A 20,862-nucleotide genomic window follows, 5' to 3' on the forward strand; every position below is an offset into this window, starting at 1 on the left:
ACCAGAGATTAGGAAAAAATATTATTTATTTTTTTGTATTTTTCTGAAGCTGGAAACGGGGAGAGACAGTCAGACAGACTCCCGCATGCGCCTGACCAGGATCCACCGGGCACGCCCACCAGGGGCGACGCTCTGCCCACCAGGGGGCGATGCTCTGCCACTCCAGGGCATTGCTCTGCCGAGACCAGAGCCACTCTAGTGCCTGGGGCAGAGGCCAAGGAGCCATCCCCAGCGCACGGGCCAACTTTGCTGCAATGAAGCCTTGGCTGCGGAAGGGGAAGAGACAGAGAGGAAGGTGGGGGTGTGGAGAAGCAAATGGGCGCTTCTCCTATGTGCCCTGGTGCGGAATCGAACCTGGGTCCCCCGCACGCCAGGCCGATGCTCTACCGCTGAGCCAACCGGCCAGGGCCAGGAAAAAATATTTTTAAATTATGTATATATCTGATAAAGGATTGCATTTAAAATATAAAATTTGCAAAACATAAAGAAGACAACCATTTAATTATTTTATGTATGAAGTCATGAAATTTTCTAAAACCTGGATTGTGGTGCTTGACCTGTAGTGGTGCAGAGGATGAATCATGAACTTGGAATGTTGATGTCATCAGTTTCCACCCTGGGATTTCTGATGTAGACACATGAAAAAACTACTGCGGGCTGATGCTTCCTGTTCTTCTCTCATTCCATCTCTCTTTTCTAATAAGTCAGTAAATAATATTTATGTATTAAAAATAATAAAAATAAAATCTGGATTGTGGTGACGTTACAACTAAACTTACTAAATGTCAGCCCTCGCCTAGCTGGACAGCATGGTTGGTTAGATTGTAGTCTGTAAACACTAAACTTTCCAGGACATACAAAAAAGGAACCAACAAATCATAAAAGAAGATAAGAAATTGGATAATGAGCTCTGGCAGGGTAGCTTAGATGGTTTGAGAGACATCCTGATAGATCAAGATTATGAGTTTGATTTCCTGATGAAAACAAACTAACAAATGCATAAAGAAGACAGAAATGGATATTTCTATCTTCTCTTTCCATTGAGTTTCCAAGTAAATAAATTTTTAAAAAGTGTATAAAACAGAACTGTGATTATAAGGGGACCATATATAAACTGAACCAGAATTAAATTTTGCTTATTTTTAAAATTTATTAATTTTAGGAAGGTAGAAACAGTGATGTGTTTTTCAAGTTGACTCCATGTTTTCCGAAGAAAAAAACTATTGTTCCTTTGAGAGAGACAGAGGGAAAAAGACAAGAACATCTAGCTCCTTCTGCATGTGGCTGGACTGGGGAATCAAACCGGCAACCTTTGCTCTGAGAGGAGGCTCCAAACAACCAAGATATCTATCATGACACAATTTTCATTGATTTTTTTAAAAGACAGAGGAAGGGAGAGACGGAGAGGGGAAAGGGAAGCATTTGTTGTTACACTCAGTTGTGCATCTTCTGGTCACTTCCCCTCTCTGCCCTGACTGGGGATAAAACCTGCAACCTTCTTGTTTTAGGACAATGCTCTTAAGTGACACAGCAAACAATTCAGGGCCAAAAAAAACTTTAGTTAGAGAAAAACAAAGGTTGAAGTGAGCCATCAAAGGAAAGGCTTCAGGAAAGAAGTTACAGAGGCAAAAGAAGGAACCATGAGGCTTAAGCACACACACACACACACACACACACACCTTGAGAAAAAGAAAGGGTGGGGAAAGGCATCAGCACACGGTAGAGAGAAATGCCAAGTGTCCACTTTAATGTAAACCTTCTGTTAATACATACATTTTATGACTCTAGTTAACTTCCTACCAGTTCACCCATAATTTTATTATACCCATTTAGTACTAATTACATACAGCTAGCCATAAACATTTTGAAATATGAAAATGTTTATGAGAAGCTAAAATAAAATTATATCCTAAGTTTTTTTTCAATTTTGAGATTTAATTCAAATAGTTTAAACCTAGTCATAACATTTCTCTTGGGGAAATTTCATATTTACATAAAAGTGACTAAGGATTACTACAAAAAGTTTTTATATATCTTCATTCAGCTTCCCATCACACGAACCTTTTATATCACCATAATATATTTGTCAAATTGAGAAATTAGCATTGGTATAATATGCAACCATATCAGAGTTTCCACTCTGATTTCATAAGGTTTTACACTACCGTCCATTTTGTGTTGCACGATTTAAATCACAATATTACATTTAGACACAATTTTCCTCAGATTTTTCTCTATTTTGTGACCATTTCTCTGTCACATTTTTCGCAATGATGTCCTCTATTTTAGGAGTACTGATGAAGTATTTTGGATATTAATCCATCTTTCGGGTTGTAATAAATTCACCTCATTAAAGAGTGGTCGGGCACTTTGGAACAGATGCCTCAGAATTAAAGTCTTTATCACACAATTAACTAGGGGTAGAAGATATCAAAATCTCTTACAACTGATCTCCTTGGAAAGGTAATATTTACGTTTTTACTCTGAAAATAACAAGAAAAATTTTAACCCAAAACTGTTGTAAGTCAGGGGCACAGAGAGAGATCAGCAGATGAAATCATCGTGGACTAGCAAAGCACCACCACTCGCACAAGCAAATGGCCCAGAGTTCATGCTGTGTCCTATTTTTACTCACAAGACTTCAAAAAGCTTGTTTACTGAGAAACTGGCATAACATCAAGCATAACTTGTACTTAAAGATACATGTACACTTGCATGATAGCTTAATAACAATATATCAAAATGCATTAATTGCTATTGCTTCTATGGTTCCCACAACATTCCTCTCTTTATCTCAAGGGATAACCTTGGAAAGTACAGAAATCTTATGAGAATGTTTTACTGAGAAAAACCCCAGCAACTACCTTCAGACACATAGACGTGTTTCAGTGACCGGCCTTCAGTCACAAAGCAATTCTCCTGGCAAAACATTCTTTTCTTGTTGGCTGTGTTCCCATCCAAGGTCATGCAAAGGGTTATAACACTACACAACCTCTCTTCCATTCTCCCTGGCAGTGACATGATTGGTTCGAGCTTTAATCCCCAGTGGTGAGGCTAGCTTGGTTGATTGGAACACTGACGCCAGAAGGGGTTTGCTGGGTTGATCCCCGTGGGGGTGAATGTGGGAGTCTATTTCCCCTTCTCTCACTTAAAAAAATAGAAATAACAAATTAAAAATTACTTAGAAATATTTCTTAAAAGTTTTATTGATCTCAGAAAAAAGAAACAGAACGCAGTATATGGGGAAGGACTAAAAAGCGTCAATTCACCCTGCCCAACTAGCTTAGCTGTAGAGCGTTGGCCCCATATCTGAAAATCCTGGGTTCAATTTCCGGCCAGGGCACACAGCAGAAGCCCATGTGCTTATCCACCTTTTCCCCACTCTTTTCTCTCTCTCTTCCCCTCCTGCAGATAAGGCCCATTGAAGCAAAGTTGGCCGGGGCACTGAGGATGGCTCCCAGGCGTTTCCCTTAGACCCTCGAATGGCTTGTTGGAATGAGGCATCTCCCCAGATAGGCAGAACACTGCTGCCCTGGTGGGAATGCTGGGTGGATTCCAGTAGGGTGAATGCAAAAGTTTTTCTCTCTGCCTCTCTACTTCCCACTTCACAAAAATAAAAGACAAGGGAAAAAAAATCACCTCATAGTTGCTGCTTCTCGTATGTCCCGACAAGGCAATCCTGGGGATTCAGACCTCAGCATTCCAGGTCCATCCTTGACCCACTGTGCCTGAGGTCAAGCTAAAGTTGTTGATTTTATACAACAATCAATGCCACTTATAAAAGTCAACAAATCAAAATGTTTTTATTGAAATGAACATATTAAATTTGAAGTACTTCAAGAATTCTAAAATAAATTTTAAATTAAGAAAAAGGAAAATATTTCTATATTGAAAGAGGTTCAGAACACGGTTGTACACATTAAAGTTATCTCACATTGAGAGTAAACTTTCATTTACTTTTATTATTTCAGTTACAAGGTAAACAGAAACGAGGTTGATGCTGGAGCATTTGGCATCATGCTTCGCAGCATATATACAATATAATCAGTTTGGCTCAAATAAACATATATTTTTTGGAAAGAAATATGGCTGAAGGTGTTCTGTCCCAAATTGCTTGGAAGGGGTACTATCTGTTTAGATTCATGGCAGAATGCTTCTTCATTGAAGAATTCTTCTCTACTCCAAGTTATCTGAGGTTTTGCTAAAACCACCAAATTCGATGTCTTCCATTATATCTGCATGGATTTCATGTCAAGTGATGAGGAACATGAGGTAGTGCTAAACCTCACCATATTCAGTCCCATATGGAAGTATTTCACCAGTGTAAACTGACATTATTTCTTGTGGTCTTACTTTCTGACCCTTCATTTCCACAATTAGAAACATCCACTCATGATTTCTGATGATCTCCAATGACAGTCTACATTCAACTGCACGGTTTCGTAGTCTGTCACATGCATAGGATTTCTCTCAGAATACTCATTTTATTTAAATTTTCTAAAATATGATCAAGGCCGACTGCATCAGAATGTCTTGTCAATTGTTATGTGAGGTAACTGATGAGAACTGATACAACCATGTTTGTTGCTATAAGTTACTCGTCTTTTATTGTTTTTACAGTTATTCTTCATTGCATAGATCTATATGGAGGGCATACAACTGGCAACAGGCATCCATAAAGCAATGTCCTGTGATTCTCTTATGTTTAACAAAAAGAAACAAATGAGAAAAGTTTTCTGACAATTGCTGCAGCCACAGAGCCTCTCTTTTATGTTTTTTGATGAACACTGAGTCTTGATGTTGCACTGATAGTTTCCCACATTCATGACATTTATAGGATTACTCTCCTGTGTGAATTCTCTAATGGATAATGAGACAAATTTTACTCAATAAAAATTTAATGTCCATTCAGTATATGTAAATGAAGTCTTTTCTGACAAATCACTGATGTTCCATGAGGCATATCTTCTTTTTCTTTTTTAGAAACAGAAACACAGACATACATCTACAAACAAAAAGAAAGAAATGAGAAGCATCAACTCATTGTTCTCACATTTCAGTTGTTTATAAATTCTTTTCTCATATATACCTTAACTAGAGGGCTCCAGCTGAGTTAATGACTCCTGGCTCAAGGCAGCAACCCTGGGTTTAAACCAGTAATTTTGAGGTCATGTTTATGATCTAATGCTCAAGCTGGCCTTGGACTTCAAGCCAGCGACCATGAAGTGAAATGTGTGATCCCACATTCAAGCCAGCAACGTTGTGCTTAAGCTGGTGAGCCTGCACTCAAGCTGGTGACCTAGGAGTTTCAAAACTAAATTCTGAGCATCCCAGCTCAAACTGTATCCAAAGCACCTCCACCTGATTATGCCATCATGCATATCTTCTTAAAGCCTTCACCAAAATACCTGACTTGCATTGGTGCACAAACATGGAAAGTTAAGGTCCCTCGTTTAAAATCCTGGGCCTGGCTGATCAAGGCACATATGGGAAGCAACTTGTGGAAGTTGATGCTTCCAGCTCTGCTCCTGCACCGATCTTATCTCTTAGTTAAATCTAATGAATTCTTTTAAAGGAGAAGTTTTATGATAATCACTGCATTTGTATAATTTCTACGGTTCCATATACTAATATTCTTCATGAAGAAGCCTTTCCCACACTCATTGCATATTCATGGTGTCACTAACAAATGAGCATGCTTATGTACAGTTATATCACACTTGTGAAAAACATTTTCACATTCACTGCATACATACAGCTTCTCTCACATATGAGTCCTTTGATGTCTACTCAGTTGCCTATTCAGTGTAAAGCATTTCCCACACTCATTGCATACATATGGCTTCTCTCTGGTATGAGTTCTTTGATGTATAATCAGTTGACTCTTCACTGCAAAGCCTTTCCCACAATCACTGCATACATACGGCTTCTCTCCAGTATGAGTTCTTTGATGTATACTCAGTTGACTCTTCACTGCAAAGCCTTTCCCACAATCACTGCATACATATGGCTTTTCTCCAGTGTGAGTGCGTTGATGTGCAATCAGTGGATGCTTCCCTGAAAGTCCTTTCCCACACTCATTGCATATATATGGCTTCTCTCCGGTATGAGTTCTTTGATGTATACTCAGTTGACTCTTCACTGCAAAGCCTTTCCCACAATCACTGCATACATATGGCTTTTCTCCAGTGTGAGTGCGTTGATGTGCAATCAGTGGATGCTTCCCTGAAAATCCTTTCCCACACTCATTGCATACATATGGCTTCTCTCCGGTATGAGCTCTTTGATGTATACTCAGTTGACTCTTCATTGCAAAGCCTTTCCCACAATCATTGCATACATATGGCTTTTCTCCAGTATGACTGCTTTGATGTACAATCAGTGGACGCTTCCCTGAAAAGCCTTTCCCACACTTGCTGCATACATATGGCTTCTCTCCTGTATGAGTTCTTTGATGTATAATAAGTTCACGCTTCCCTGAAAAGCCTTTTCCACACTCACTGCATACATATGGTTTTTCTCCAGTATGAGTTCTTTGATGTATACTCAGTTGACTGTTCAGTATAAAGCATTTCCCACAATCACTGCATACATACGGTTTCTCTCCAGTATGAGTTCTTTGATGTATACTCAGTTGACTCTTAACTGCAAAGCCTTTTCCGCAATCACTGCATACATATGGCTTCTCTCCTGTATGAGTTCTTTGATGTATGATCAGTCGGCATTTCACTCCAAAGCCCTTCCCGCACTCACTGCATACATACGGCTTCTCTCCCGTATGAATCCTTTCATGTACAATCAGATTCTTCTTATCTGGAAAGCCTTTCCCGCACTTACTGCATACATATGGCTTCTCTCCCGTATGAGACCTTTCATGTACAATCAGATTCTTCTTTACTAGAAAGCCTTTTCCACATTCACTGCATACATACGGCTTCTCTCCTGTGTGAGTTCGCTGATGATTCCTGAGCAGATACCTGTAAATGTAATTTTTACCACATTCACAACATGTGTAAGGTTTCTTTTCCACAGTAGTCTTCTGATGTATATTCAACTGTGATTTATTGAAGGTTTTATTATATATATTGTATTCAGTCTGATTCAGTCCTGTACGAATTTTCTGACTGAATTTTCTGGGGAAGGCTTTCCCACACTGTCGGCATCCATAAGGTTTCTCTTCACTATGAATTCTCTGATCATCAGTGAGCTGAGTCATCTTGACCAAAGTTTTCCCACATTCAGTGCATGTGAGGGCTTCCTCTCCATTGTCAATTCTGTGTTGCTGAATGACCTTGGACTTATTTTCGATGGACTTGGTACTGGGATGCAACCTAATTTCAGTGTAGAATAGTTCATGGTCATGATGTGGAATGAATGTCCCATCTTCATTCAAGGGAACAGAGTTCTTTAAATTAAAACTTCTAGTTTGGTTTTCAAAACTTAATTTTGATTTTAAAGGTGTTCCGCCCATCTCCAACATACCGCATTGTTTCCTCAATAGGGACTGGCTTTCCCTTTGATTAACAATATTTGCAAACATATCATTTTTACAGCATTCTTCTCCACTCTTCATAATGCCTGGACTTTGGAAGGGACTCTGCAAAGGCACATTAACTTTCTGGATTTCTAGGAAAGAAGAGAACAGCAAATCATCCTATAATCTTTCATAATCTTAGTTTGAAATTCAAATTTGTTATGAAACAACTTTCTGTAAAGTAAGTCTTTAGTGATACCCCACGGGTTGTAAGAAAAAGAAATATACTTAGTCATTCAGATTCTAGTCACAGAGCCTGTAAACCTCTTGAAGGTTCCTATGTGATAGAAGCATATTTTGTTTGAAAGAATTGTTCCATTTTCATTTTTTTCTGTTATTTCTATTACGGCAAGACATAGGGAAATGAGAAGGCATACTCCCGCATGTGCTCTGACCTGGATGTATCATATATGACAACCCCATGTGAATCCAATGCTAAAGTAATGAACTATTTTCATTTTCAGTGCCCTTGGGAAATGTACACTGACAAACCAAGGCATCCTGAAATCCTGGTGCCATGCTGGAACAAAGTCAGCCCTTGCCTGTGAAAGGGAAAGAGAGAGAAAAGAAGGATGGGGGATGGGGAAGAGAAGCAGATGGTTACTTCTCCAGTGTGTTCTGACCAGGAATCAAATCTGGAGCATGCAATATGTTGGGCCAACACTCTATCCACTGAGTCACCGGCAGGGCCAAAACAATTTCTTTCAATAACTGCTGAGATTATGCTAGTGAAGGGACTTTCTATAGGATTTTAACATATCCTCAGGATGGTACTTGGGAAAAGAAATGCCTTCCCATGGCTATGCTCTTACTGGGAAAATGTGGCCACCTCATTCATTCACAAATTCTACAACCAGCCATGGGATCCTAAAAAATAATAGAGCCAGCCCAACTACCAGCAGCCATGTGGATTCCAAGGCTAAATTCAGAACAAACCTGGATGCAACCAGAATACAGAGTATGCTAGTATGACAAGAACAAATGAGATTGCAGGACACGAAATGTTAGGAGACTGGTCTTTGTACTGGGCTTAGTGAAGACAAGGTGAATTTTGTTCCTGACACTTCAATTTGTAAAACCTTCATTGTTGTGGACCGTTAATGGCAAAAAGCCATCATAGATTCGAGTCTTGGCAGGGGGCTAAGTTCTCCTCCCTCCATCTCCAGAGTTGGCTTTGATGCTGAGTATCTGCACCCACTCCACTTCCTTCCTTGGGTTGCAGGAAGCAATATACATGCCCTTCCTCTGACTCTTTGTTTGTTTCAGATGTTTGTAAATTTCACTAATGTATCCTGTTTTTGCCTTGGGAAAGTTCCTGTCTTAGCCTTTGATATGCAACTTTGTATCAGGGTCCTTGATCTGCATAGGTCTATATAATAAAGCCAACTGGGGCTGTGAGGCACTCAGATACTGCCGGGCAGTTTGAAGAGTCCTCTTGGTCCCATCGGTTTTGTTTTCACAAGTGTGTTTCCTCAATTCCGCACCGTTATTTGGAGCTGCGCTGGTCCGCGGCACTTCATAATTTTAGAAGTGGAAAGAATGTCTTTTATTCTGCATAAAAAAACATTTCAAAAAAGGCTGAATGCATGCTACTGAGCAGACTAAGACCAGGGTTCCTACATGGCCTCAGGATGCACCTAGTTACCAGAAGGACCAAAGAATGCAGGTTTACCTTCAGGCCCAACAACTGTCCTCTAGGAAAGAAAACACGGACTCTCTCACTGTCAGAGCCTATAAATGCTAATAGCCTCGACTGCCAACGAGACTAAAGCACAATACATGACATTGCCATAGAGACTTATCAACTGCAAACCTCCACCTGAGCGTGGCAAAGGGGCAAAACCCGGGGTACAGAGTCACCGACCAGGAAGAGGGAGAGAAAAGAAAAAGCAAGAAGATAACCTCTCAAAATCAAGAATAATCTGCAGACTTTATAACCTATCCCATTTTATTATATTTGTTCATTTGTTTCTCTTATCTTCATTCTTGATACTTTCTTTTTCCTCCTCCAATTTGGCCGATTAACTCTCTACCGGTCTTACTCTCTCCTCTCCTTGAACTACACTACCCATAAGTGTTACATCTCCCATTATCTTTTCTCTTCTCTTCCTTTCTCTCTATGAGGGTTGCACTCCAAAACCCTTAACTCTCTCTCTCTCTCTCTCTCCTTTCTTTTTTCTTCTTTTAGTGGTTCCCTCTTTTTTTTCTCTCTCTCTCTTTCTTTTCTCCCTCTATATTAGTTTCTTCCTTTCTCCTTTACATCTCCTCTCATTCAAACCTCAATAACAAACAAATTATCTTATCTGGGACTCAAACTTATGTTTGTGGCATTTTGGGGGTTTTTTACTTCACCTTTTTAACTCACTAGCAGTGCTCCCATCCCTGGCTCTCCATATTATCTAGTTCTTGTTCCACTAAATACAATAGTAATTTTTTAATTTGTCCACCCATTTTTCCGTTTTCCTCTTAATCCTCTCATCATAACTCTTAGACAACCAACACCTAAAAGCAAATCATTTTATTCTTGACCCAAATTTTTTCCTTATTTGCTTTTTGTGGGTCCATACGCTCTTTTTTTTCTTTTTTCTTTCTTTTTTTTTTTTTTTGCCCCTTTATTACTTTTCCCCAATTTAGGCCCTCCATCACAGGCATTGTTTGTTATAATTCACAGTCCACCACAAGATTTTATCAAGAAAGAGGGGAGAGGAGAGGAGAGGAAAAAAGGAGGGGGGGAATAATTTCCTTTTTTTTTTTTTTTTTTTTTTTAAATTTTTATTTTATTTTATTTTTCTTTATTTCATTATTAATTTTTTTTTTAAAAAAACAACTCTTTTTGATTTTTTTTTATTATTTTTTTTAAACTTTTTATTCTTTATTAAATCTCATTAATACTATCAACAAAACCACCCTCAGATGCCATTAAGGAAGAGAAAATCGAATATCATGGATACAAAAGAAAGAGAGGTAACACAGCTAGATGAGGAAAAATCTATGGAGAAAAAATTTAATATATTGGAAACCTTGGAGCTAAATGACAGAGAATTCAAGATAGAAATCCTAAAAATCCTCCGAGATATACAAGAAAACACAGAAAGGCAATTTAGGGAGCTCAGAAAACAACTCAATGAACACAAAGAATATATGTCCAAGGAAATTGAAACTATAAAAACAAATCAAACAGAGATGAAAAACTCAATTCACGAGCTGAAAAACGAAGTAACAAGCTTAGCTAACAGAACAGGTCAGATAGAAGAGAGGATTAGTGAAATAGAAGACAAGCAACTTGAGGCACAACAGAGAGAAGAAGAAAGAGACTCAAAAATTAAAAAAAATGAGATAGCCCTACAAGAATTATCTGACTCCATCAAAAAGAATAACATAAGAATAATAGGTATATCAGAGGGAGAAGAGAGAGAAAATGGAATGGAGAACATACTCAAACAAATAATAGATGAGAACTTCCCAAGCCTGTGGAAAGAACTAAAGCCTCAAGTTCAAGAAGCAAACAGAACTCCAAGTTTTCTTAACCCCAACAAACCTACTCCAAGGCATATCATAATGAAATTGACACAAACCAACAGCAAAGAAAAAATTCTCAAGGCAGCCAGGGAAAAGAAGAATACAACATATAAAGGAAGGCCCATTAGATTATCATCAGATTTCTCAGCAGAAACTCTACAAGCTAGAAGAGAGTGGACCCCAATATTTAAAGTCCTGAAAGAGAGGAACTTTCAGCCACGAATACTATACCCATCAAAGCTATCCTTCAAATATGAAGGAGAAATAAAAACATTCACAGATACAGAAAAGATGAGGGAATTTATCATCAGAAAACCCCCACTCCAGGAATTACTAAAGGGGGTTCTCCAATCAGATACAAAGAACAAAAAAAAACAGAGCCACAAGTAAAAGCTCCAAGAAGAACACAATAAAACCAAATTTAAACTGTGACAACAACAAAAAGAAAGAGGGGGAGAAGATGGAGATTAACAGTAGCAAAGGACGATGGAGTGCAAAAGTACTCACAAAATAGTTCGCTACAATGAACAGGGTAGGGACCATTTTCATTATTCAAAGGTAACCACCATTGAAAAAACCACCACAGAAGCACATGAGATAAAAAAGATAGCAACAGTGGAAAGATGTATGGAATACAACCAAATAAAAACAAAAGATAGAAAAACAAAAGAGAAGGATCAAACAAGACACAAAACTAACAGAAAGCAAGATATAAAATGGCAATAGGGAACTCACAAGTATCAATAATTACACTAAATGTAAACGGATTAAACTCACCAATAAAAAGGCACAGAGTAGCAGAATGGATTAAAAAAGAAAATCCAACTGTATGCTGCCTACAGGAAACTCATCTAAGTAACAAGGATAAAAACAAATTCAAAGTGAAAGGCTGGAAAACAATACTCCAAGCAAATAACATCCAAAAAAAAGCAGGTGTAGCAATACTCATATCGGATAATGCTGACTACAAGACAGGAAAAGTACTCAGAGACAAAAATGGCCATTTCATAATGGCTAAGGGGACACTGAATCAAGAAGACATAACAATTCTTAATATATATGCAACAAACCAAGGAGCACCAAAATATATAAGACAGCTACTTATTGATCTTAAAACAGAAACTGATAAAAATACAATCATACTTGGAGACCTCAATACACCGCTGACGGCTCTAGATCGGTCATCCAAACAGAGAATCAACAAAGACATAGTGGCCTTAAACAAAACACTAGAGCACCTGGATATGATAGACATCTACAGGACATTTCATCCCAAAGTGACTGAGTATACATTTTTCTCCAGTGTACATGGATCATTCTCAAGAATTGACCATATGTTGGGCCACAAAAACAACATTAGCAAATTCAGAAAAATTGAAGTTGTACCAAGCATATTTTCTGATCATAAAGCCTTGAAACTAGAATTCAACTGCAAAAAAGAGGAAAAAAATCCCACAAAAATGTGGAAACTAAACAACATACTTTTAAAAAATGAATGGGTCAAAGAAGAAATAAGTGCAGAGATCAAAAGATATATACAGACTAATGAAAATGACAATACGACATATCAGAATCTATGGGATGCAGCAAAAGCAGTGATAAGAGGGAAGTTCATATCACTTCAGGCATATATGAACAAACAAGAGAGAGCCCAAGTGAACCACTTAACTTCACACCTTAAGGAACTAGAAAAAGAAGAACAAAGACAACGCAAAACCAGCCAAAGAAAGGAGATAATAAAAATCAGAGCAGAAATAAATGAATTAGAGAAAAGAAAAACTATAGAAAAAATTAATAGAACAAGGAGCTGGTTCTTTGAAAAGATCAACAAAATTGACAAACCCTTGGCAAGACTTACCAAGGAAAAAAGAGAAAGAACTCATATAAACAAAATCCAAAATGAAAGAGGAGAAATCACCACGGACACCGTAGATATACAAAGAATTATTGTAGAATACTATGAAAAACTTTATACTACTAAATTCAACAACCTAGAAGAAATGGATAAATTCCTAGAAAAATACAACCTTCCTAGACTGAGTCAAGAAGAAGCAGAAAGCCTAAACAGACCTATCAGTAGAGAAGAAATAGAAAAAACCATTAAAAACCTCCCCAAAAATAAAAGTCCAGGCCCTGACGGCTATACCAACGAATTTTATCAAACATTCAAAGAAGACTTGGTTCCTATTCTACTCAAAGTCTTCCAAAAAATTGAAGAAGAAGCAATACTTCCAAACACATTTTACGAAGCCAACATAACCCTCATACCAAAACCAGGCAAGGATGGCACAAAAAAAGAAAACTACAGACCAATATCTCTAATGAATACAGATGCTAAAATACTAAACAAAATACTAGCAAATAAAAACCACCCACTTTTGCAGTGCTGGTGAACCTGGCACTAGATTTATTCTAAGTCTTAGAAAATGTTCTTGGAAGAAATCAAAGACCTAATTAAAACAAAAGAACATGTAATAATCCTGGATTAGTATGAAGAGTATGTTGTAGACAAAAGTACTAACCAATGAGACAGACTCAATGTAATCACTGTTGAAACACTAGCTGGTTAGTTTTGCAGAAATTGACAGGCAGATATTAAAATTCAAATAGAAATGGAAAAATTCGGATGTCAAAATGACCTGTATTATTTTCTTTTGTACTTTTCTGAAGTGAGAATCGGGGAGGCAAAGAGACAAACTCCAGCAACCAAGATCTACCTGGAAAGCCCACCAAGAAGCAATGCTCTGCCCATCTGGGGCGTTGCTCCATTGCAACTGAAGCCATTCTAGTACCTGATGCAGTGACCAAGAAGCCGTCCTCAGCACCTGCACCCACATGCTACAATGAAGCTTTGGCTGCAGGAGGGGAAAAGAGAGATAGAGAAGAAGAAGAGAAGGAAGGTTGGAGAAGCAGATGGGCACTTCTCTTCTGTGCTCAGAATGAGAATGAAACCTGGGACTTCCACACACCAAAGCCACGCTCTACCACTAAGAAAACCGGCCAACCTCAAAATAACCTAGGAAGACAAGAATACACTCAGAGAATTCACTCTTTACAATTTTGAAAGCTGCTACAGAGTTGAGTATAAAAAACACTATGAAAATGTGTACACATAAAATGTTCCAAAATTATTACCTGATGGTTGTATGACTAAAGGAATAACCTAAAAACATATTAGCTATTTATTTAAGTGGCTAAACTGATTAGTATGTGAATTAAATCTAAATAAAACCACTAGGTATATGATGTAAAATCAGAAGCTTTGGAAAAAGAAAGGCAGCGATAACATCTACCAAGAAAGAAAATCTGATTTAGGAAAACTGGGAAGGATCGCACGTGAAGCACTCGTAAGTTGACAACTAGTTTGAGCTGGAACTCGTGCTGCATGGTAACAAGATCTATTCCTGTTCATTAAATGAAGCAATAGAGGTCTTTAAGAGAGCTACATAGAAAAAAATAAGTGAGTAAAACAAAACAAAAAGAGAGCGCACAAAGTAGCAAACATCACTGGTGATGCTAAGACAGATGTAATTTAAAATGTCTAGCGCACAATTCTAAATTTTACAAAGAATGGAAAGAAGATGATTCTTGCTCTCACACAGAATAGGAAGTCAGAGGTCAGCTGTCATAACAACGAGTAGGATACACAGGAAGGAAGCGCACATTAGACAACACTGGGGGAGACGTCAGTCTGGGAGTCCAGTTCAAAGTACCGATATAGGTTCAACGTCCTGAATAGAGGAAACATTTAACAATGATGAGAACTGAGTATGAAAAAAGCTGGAGAGAAGGGAGGCGAAGAACAAATGAATGCATGATGAAAACCAGACTCTCATGGCAAGACAGTACCCATCGTGTGGATGGATTTTATGGTAGAAAATCACTATTTCCAAACAGGGCACAAAGGCTGAATAGAAAGAAAACTGACGAATTCATAATTCTATCTTTCCAAAGAAGCGCAGAAAATGGAATTTCTCAGAAACGGAGGGGGTAACATAGGCTGAGACTCTGTGGCCAAGACAGAGAGTAAAATCTGAGAATGCTAGAATAAAAGCACACAAACAAAACTATGATGTAGATGAAACCAATAGGTGTCATTACTCAATGAGAAAAAAAGTGTATGTTTCCCTCTAAATTTCTAGAAATAAAAACATATGTAAAGGGGTGGTTTGGTTTCTTTATCCAATGATACAGGTCTGATGTGTTCTCTGACTAGAATATGACTTCCTGCCATTCAGCCCCCCGACTTACTGGCTAGTTGTCACCCACTCACCTGGACAGAGCAGATGGTGTGGTTCATCACCTACTGTCCACGGTTCTTCCCCTCGCTCCAACTTGGAAAGCACATTTGGTTTGCTGGATTGATACCCTGCTCAGAGGGAAAAATGACACAAGACTTAAACTTACTGAACTGGGCTGGGGTGGGTCAAGAGGAAGAAGGTTACGTTTTAAGAATGGAACATGCTTCGCATCTGTAACATAAAGCCTGTTGTCTCAGGAGGCAGAATATTATACCTTCTTGTCTAAGGTAATGGAAGGATCTGAGGTTCTTCTCAGAGAACTGTAGTTATTCAGAACAGTTAGGCAACTTAGGGGGGAAAAGCCACTAACAGCACCTTCTCAGTGACACAGGGAAGCTGTCCTCACCCACTGACACCAGGTGGCTGAAGATCTCCAACATCACGTCCCGGAACAGGTCTTTCTGATCGGGGTCCAGGAGCCGCCACTCTTTCCGTGTGAAGTTAACAGCCACATCGTGAAATGTCAGGCATCCCTGTAACAGCAGCGTGCTATTTAGTGGTGTGATATGCATTTGATGATGCAAAAGAAATGTTAGTTTTTGTCCAATTTCACTTTATCTAATACATGTATAGAGCAAAAGAAGTTCTATTTTATTATGAAACTGAATAATCACATACCTACTAAAATACAAGTTGGGGCAAAATTAGGTTTACTTTTGTGTCTACAAAAAATACAATCAGAAACAATCATACAAGAATAAACTCTGTTTTACACATAATAACAACTGCAAATATACTTTTGCCCCACTGTGTGGTCTGCAATTGTGCATTTAGTCATCTATGCTTTCATCTGATCACAAGACTATGCAATGTGAAAGAGAAATTGTACTAAAATATAGTTCAGTATTTCTCAGATTAACTGAAGTAGTTTTTCATACTGTTCTACAAATGCATATTGAAGAAGAAAATTTAAAATAAACACAAATGCCTACCCAGGCAGTGACAAAGTGGATAGAATAACAACCCAAGACCTGAGGATCCAGGTTCGAAACTCTCAGGTCTCTGGTTTGAGCACCATCGTTCGCCAGCTTTGCTGTGGTGTTGCTGGCGTGTGAGTACGATCATTGAAATGACCCCATGGCTGCTGGATTGAGCCTAAAGGTCACAGGCGTAAAGCAAAAAGTCCCTGGCTTAAGCTTCACATTAATGACTTGAGCAGAAGGTAACTGACTTGCTTTAAGCCCAACTCATAGACAAAGTAATTATGAGAAGTTATCAATGAACAACTAAAGTGTCTCAACTACAAGTGGATGATTCTCATCTCTCTCCCTTCCTGTCTATCTTGCTCCCCCCCACTTTTTCTCAAAAAAAAAAAAAAAAAAAAAAGAAGGCGAAGTCACCTGAGACAGAATCATTTTCTTCTATTGTTGGAAAAAAGCTGGAAATAAAGAGGGTGTGTGTGGCGTGTTGTCAGTCTGCTCTAAATTTCAGCTCAGAAACTGTCTTCACTCAGGTGTTACCAGAGATGCTGATACCCAATTCTACAACGTCTTCCTGCTCCTCGTGACGCTATAGCACCGGGAAGTCAGGACCTGTGGATTGAGGAGAAAATTCAGAGACTGGTACATTTCCTCTGGGCCCAGATGCACTCACCCTCACACAGTGACCACAGTATCGCTAGTGTCCCTTTGCATCGTGTCCCTGAAGTTTATCCTTCTGGCCAATAAAGCCTCAGCTTGCAACTGTGGTGGAGGACCCTCTTATCCTGTGGAGTTTAAGTGGGGTGACTGTCAAAGGAGCCCCGGGCTATGACAGCCAGCCCTGCACCATCCTCAGGGGCCGGGGAGTCTCAGGAAAATCACTCATACAAAGCTGACCACATGGAAGGAGGGGATCTGGGCACTGTTTTCCTTAAACCACATGTGCTCGGATTCCTCTTCAAACGATTTTGAACACCCCGTAACTGCACTCATTTCAGGGAGAAAATAATGCACTAGGCACATCATCAGTGTTTTTTTTCTTTTATTATTATTATTTTTTTGAGAAAGCCAGGAGGGCAGAGACAAGAACATAGAGCTGCTCCTGGATGTGCCCTGACTGGGGAATCAAACCGGCAACCTTTGCGCTCCAGGATGATGCTCCAACCAATCAAGGTCTCTAGTCAGGGCTTTTTTCTATAGAGACAGACAGAGAAATTGAGAGAAAAAGAAGGGGGAGAAAAGATTTTACATGTTTTTTATTCAGTCATGAACTCAGTGTTGGCTTTCTGTGTGTACCCTGGCATAGGATTGATTCTGTAATTTAGTCATTTTATAACAAAACTCTTAACCAATTTAGCTAATCTGCCAGAACCTGATTTTTTAAAAAAAATATTTTAAATTATTTGTTTATTTACTTAATCATTTTATAGAATAGAGACAAAGAGAGTGAGAGAGAGTGAGAAGGGACTGAGAGAGAGTGAGAAGGGAGAGGTGGGGCAGAGAGCATTATCTTCCATATGTGCCTTGACTGGGCAAACCCAGGCTTTTGAACCAGCGACCTCAGCATTCCAGGTTGATGCTTTACCCACTGTGCCACCACAGGTCTGAGCCTAATATTTTATAGATACATTTGGGGGAGGGGGACAGAGAGAAAGAGAGATATTGAAGAGAAAGAACCACAGATCTGATGTTACACCCATTTATGCATTCATTATTTGACTCCAGTATGTGCCCTGAGCGAGGATCAAACCCACAACCTTGCCATATCGGAAGGACAAGCAATGAATGAGTGCACAACTAAAATGAAAAGACTAAGTAGAACAATGACAAGATGCTTCTCTCAAATCAATGGAAAAAATTTTAAAAACCTCATGCAAAGCTACCTGGATAACTAAGTGTGTCAGAGCACTGTGCAGAAAAGCCAGGGTTGTGGGTTTCACTCCTGGTCACAGCTCGTACAACCATCAAGAGAATGCAGGGGTTTCCAGAATATTTGTCCCTGAATTAATCCTATAGATCAGCACTGTAAATGAGCTTGTTCCAGGCTTTGTTTTACTGCTAGGCTTCCCCTATTCCTTATTCCCCGATCAGTGTTTAAGTTTGTCTTAAAAGGTGACTTCCAACTGAATTCTGGGTTGCATAATTTGACTGACTTAGGTCTCTGTGCGGTTGCTGGCTTCAAAATAAAGATTCCTTAATTTGGCTACTTGTGTGGATCAACATCTGTTTCTTGTTCTGATACAAAAATATATCATATTTTATACATACCATAGTCGTACATACAATATACATATATGTTGTTTTAGATATATAGTATGTCATCAGGACATATATACATATACAATATGTGTAAATACAGCTTCAATACTGGCTAACCTATATATAACATTATCAACTCAATGAAAGAAATCAACTATAACAAAAGCTTTTCACTTGAAAACACCAAAACATATATACAGTGTGTCTGTAAAGTCATGGTGCACTTTTGACTGGTTAAAGGAAAGCAACAAAAGACGACAGAAATGTAAAATCTGTACCAAATAAAAGAAAACCCGTCCCAGTTTCTGTAGGATGATGTGGCAGCATGTGCGCATGCACAGATGATGACGTAGCACCATGTATACAGTGGTGACCACGGCCATGCCAGTCGAGATGTGGACCATACACAGGAAAGTTCAGTGTGTTCTGTGGCTCGCTAAATTCAAATCCATAAATAAAGTGCAACGTGAATATCGGCGCGTTTATAACAAAGCGCCACCACATAAGAATAACATTACTCAGTGGGAAAAGCAGTTGAAGGAAACCGGCAGTTTGGTGGAGAAACCCCGTTCTGGTAGGCCATCAGTCAGTGATGAGTCTGTAGAGGCTATATAGGCTAGCTACCTAAGGAGCCCTAAAAAATCTTTGCGTGAGCCCACATAGAACTGCACTGAATAGGTATGAAACTAATAGTGAGAAGGAGAGACAGGAATCTTAGGCAAACAATGTATATGAAGAACTAAGGACACCAGATCAGGCCATGGCTCAGTGGATAGTGTCGGACTAGGACACAGAGAACCCAAGTTTGAAACTCCAAGGTCAGTAGCTTCAGCACAGGGTTGCTAGGTTGCATGTGGATTCATAGATATGACACCATGGTTTCTAACTTGTTCCCAAAGGTCACTAGATTGAAGTTTCTATTCTATGGCTTTAGACCAAAGTTGCATGATTGAGCAAGGGGTCACTCCCTCTGATGTAGCCCCACAGTGAAGGCACATATAAGAAAGCAGTCAATGAACAACTAAGGTGCCACAACAAAGAAGTGATGCTTCTCATCTCTCTCTCTTCCTTTCTCTTCTATCTTTTCTTCTCTCTGTCTCTGTTTCACACAAAAAAGAAATTAATAGCAGAAATAAACCATATTAAATATACTTTTTTTGTCTTTAAACAATACTATACCACTGGTCGGGATAGCTTGGTTGGTTACACCGCCTTCTGGTACAAAAAGGTTGCCAGTTCAATCCCAGACAGGGTACATACAAAAATCAGTTCATGTTTCTGTCTTTCTCTCTCTAAACTTTTAAAAATTAAAAAGAATATATAAATATTTTTATGGCACTAAATTAGTAATTTTAGATGAATCATATTTTATGATTCTACCTTCTAAAAACTGGTAACCGCAGACACTGTGGCAGGTGAGTAATATGAGGAGGCATCAGGAAGGACACAGATGTCCACGACAAACCCACTTTCCTATTGTGTATTGAAGAGTGCAGTCACTGCTTGAGATAAGAAAAAGTGTAAACTGCAAAGTAAGAAAGATAACTAAAGTTATATTCAGGAATTACTTATTTAACAGAGAAAATGCATTCAGTAAGCACATTTCCACTTATATAGTGAGAAAGAAGTACATCCACCCATGTAACTAAATTCATTTCCTTTTTTTTTTATTTCAGTGAAGGAAAGGGAGACAAACAGAAAGACAGACTGGGAGAGACAGAAAGGAAGGGACAGAGATGCATCACCATTTAAGAAAGTGAAGACTAGAGACAGAGATTGTGAGAAAATATTTTCACATTATGTATCTAATAAAGAATTGTACTTAAATTACACAAATGGTCTGCAAAACATAACAATACCACTATCCAATTCCATTATGTATGAAGTCATAAAAATTTATAAAAACTGATTTCTGATGATGTCACAACTGTAAACTTACTAAATATCAGTAAGTTGTAGAATTACTATGTAAATAATATATACAAATTATGGTCCTAAAGCCATGGCTGGTTTGATCACTGATACAGCAGTGGTCCAGCATTAAGTTTTGGATTTGAGAATAAGAGAGAAAGAGATAGAGAGAAAGAGAGAGATACCATAGTGGAGAGAGAGAGGACCATGGATTTATTGTTCAACCCATTTATACATTCATTAGTTGACTCCAATTGTGCCTTGAGCAAGGATCAAACCGGCAACCTTAACATATTAGATGAATAGTCCCATCCAAGGTGTCACTCACCCCACCAGGTTAGCACTGTCTGTCTCATAAGTAAGTATCATAGCATTTAAGGTTCGAAACACATAAAATAAAGGTCCACAAAAATGTAAA

At 38.7% G+C, this 20,862-nt stretch overlaps 2 protein-coding genes across 5 annotated transcripts in view; both read right to left on the reverse strand.

Annotated features, from left to right (window-relative positions):
• Nucleotides 1–20,038, reverse strand: part of LOC136387053 (zinc finger protein 432-like) — an 80,608-nt gene extending 60,570 nt beyond the window's left edge. The window contains 1 exon segment of the mRNA XM_066358116.1: nucleotides 19,914–20,038. The gene's annotated coding sequence lies outside the window, so the exon portion shown is untranslated.
• The window catches only part of LOC136387051 (zinc finger protein 615-like), a 40,442-nt gene continuing 24,118 nt past the window's right edge, over nucleotides 4,539–20,862 (reverse strand). Inside the window, exons 1-6 of one of the 4 annotated variants that reach the window (XR_010748067.1) lie at nucleotides 19,914–20,038; nucleotides 16,695–16,886; nucleotides 15,701–15,827; nucleotides 15,327–15,422; nucleotides 5,090–7,626; nucleotides 4,539–5,005 (exon numbers count right to left, since the gene is read on the reverse strand). Coding sequence is in view for 3 of the 4 variants with exons in the window: in XM_066358115.1 (XP_066214212.1) it covers nucleotides 5,765–7,626; nucleotides 15,327–15,422; nucleotides 15,701–15,827; nucleotides 16,695–16,709 (2,100 nt within the window). In the remaining variant the exon portion in view is untranslated. Of the gene's footprint in view, nucleotides 7,627–15,326; nucleotides 15,423–15,700; nucleotides 15,828–16,694; nucleotides 16,887–19,913; nucleotides 20,039–20,862 lie in introns of those variants that run through there. The other 3 variants (XM_066358115.1, XM_066358112.1, XM_066358113.1) reach the window with 3 other exon arrangements.

Source organism: Saccopteryx leptura, unplaced genomic scaffold, assembly GCF_036850995.1.
Source record: "Saccopteryx leptura isolate mSacLep1 unplaced genomic scaffold, mSacLep1_pri_phased_curated manual_scaffold_56, whole genome shotgun sequence".
In the NCBI taxonomy this organism is placed as follows: domain Eukaryota; kingdom Metazoa; phylum Chordata; class Mammalia; order Chiroptera; family Emballonuridae; genus Saccopteryx; species Saccopteryx leptura.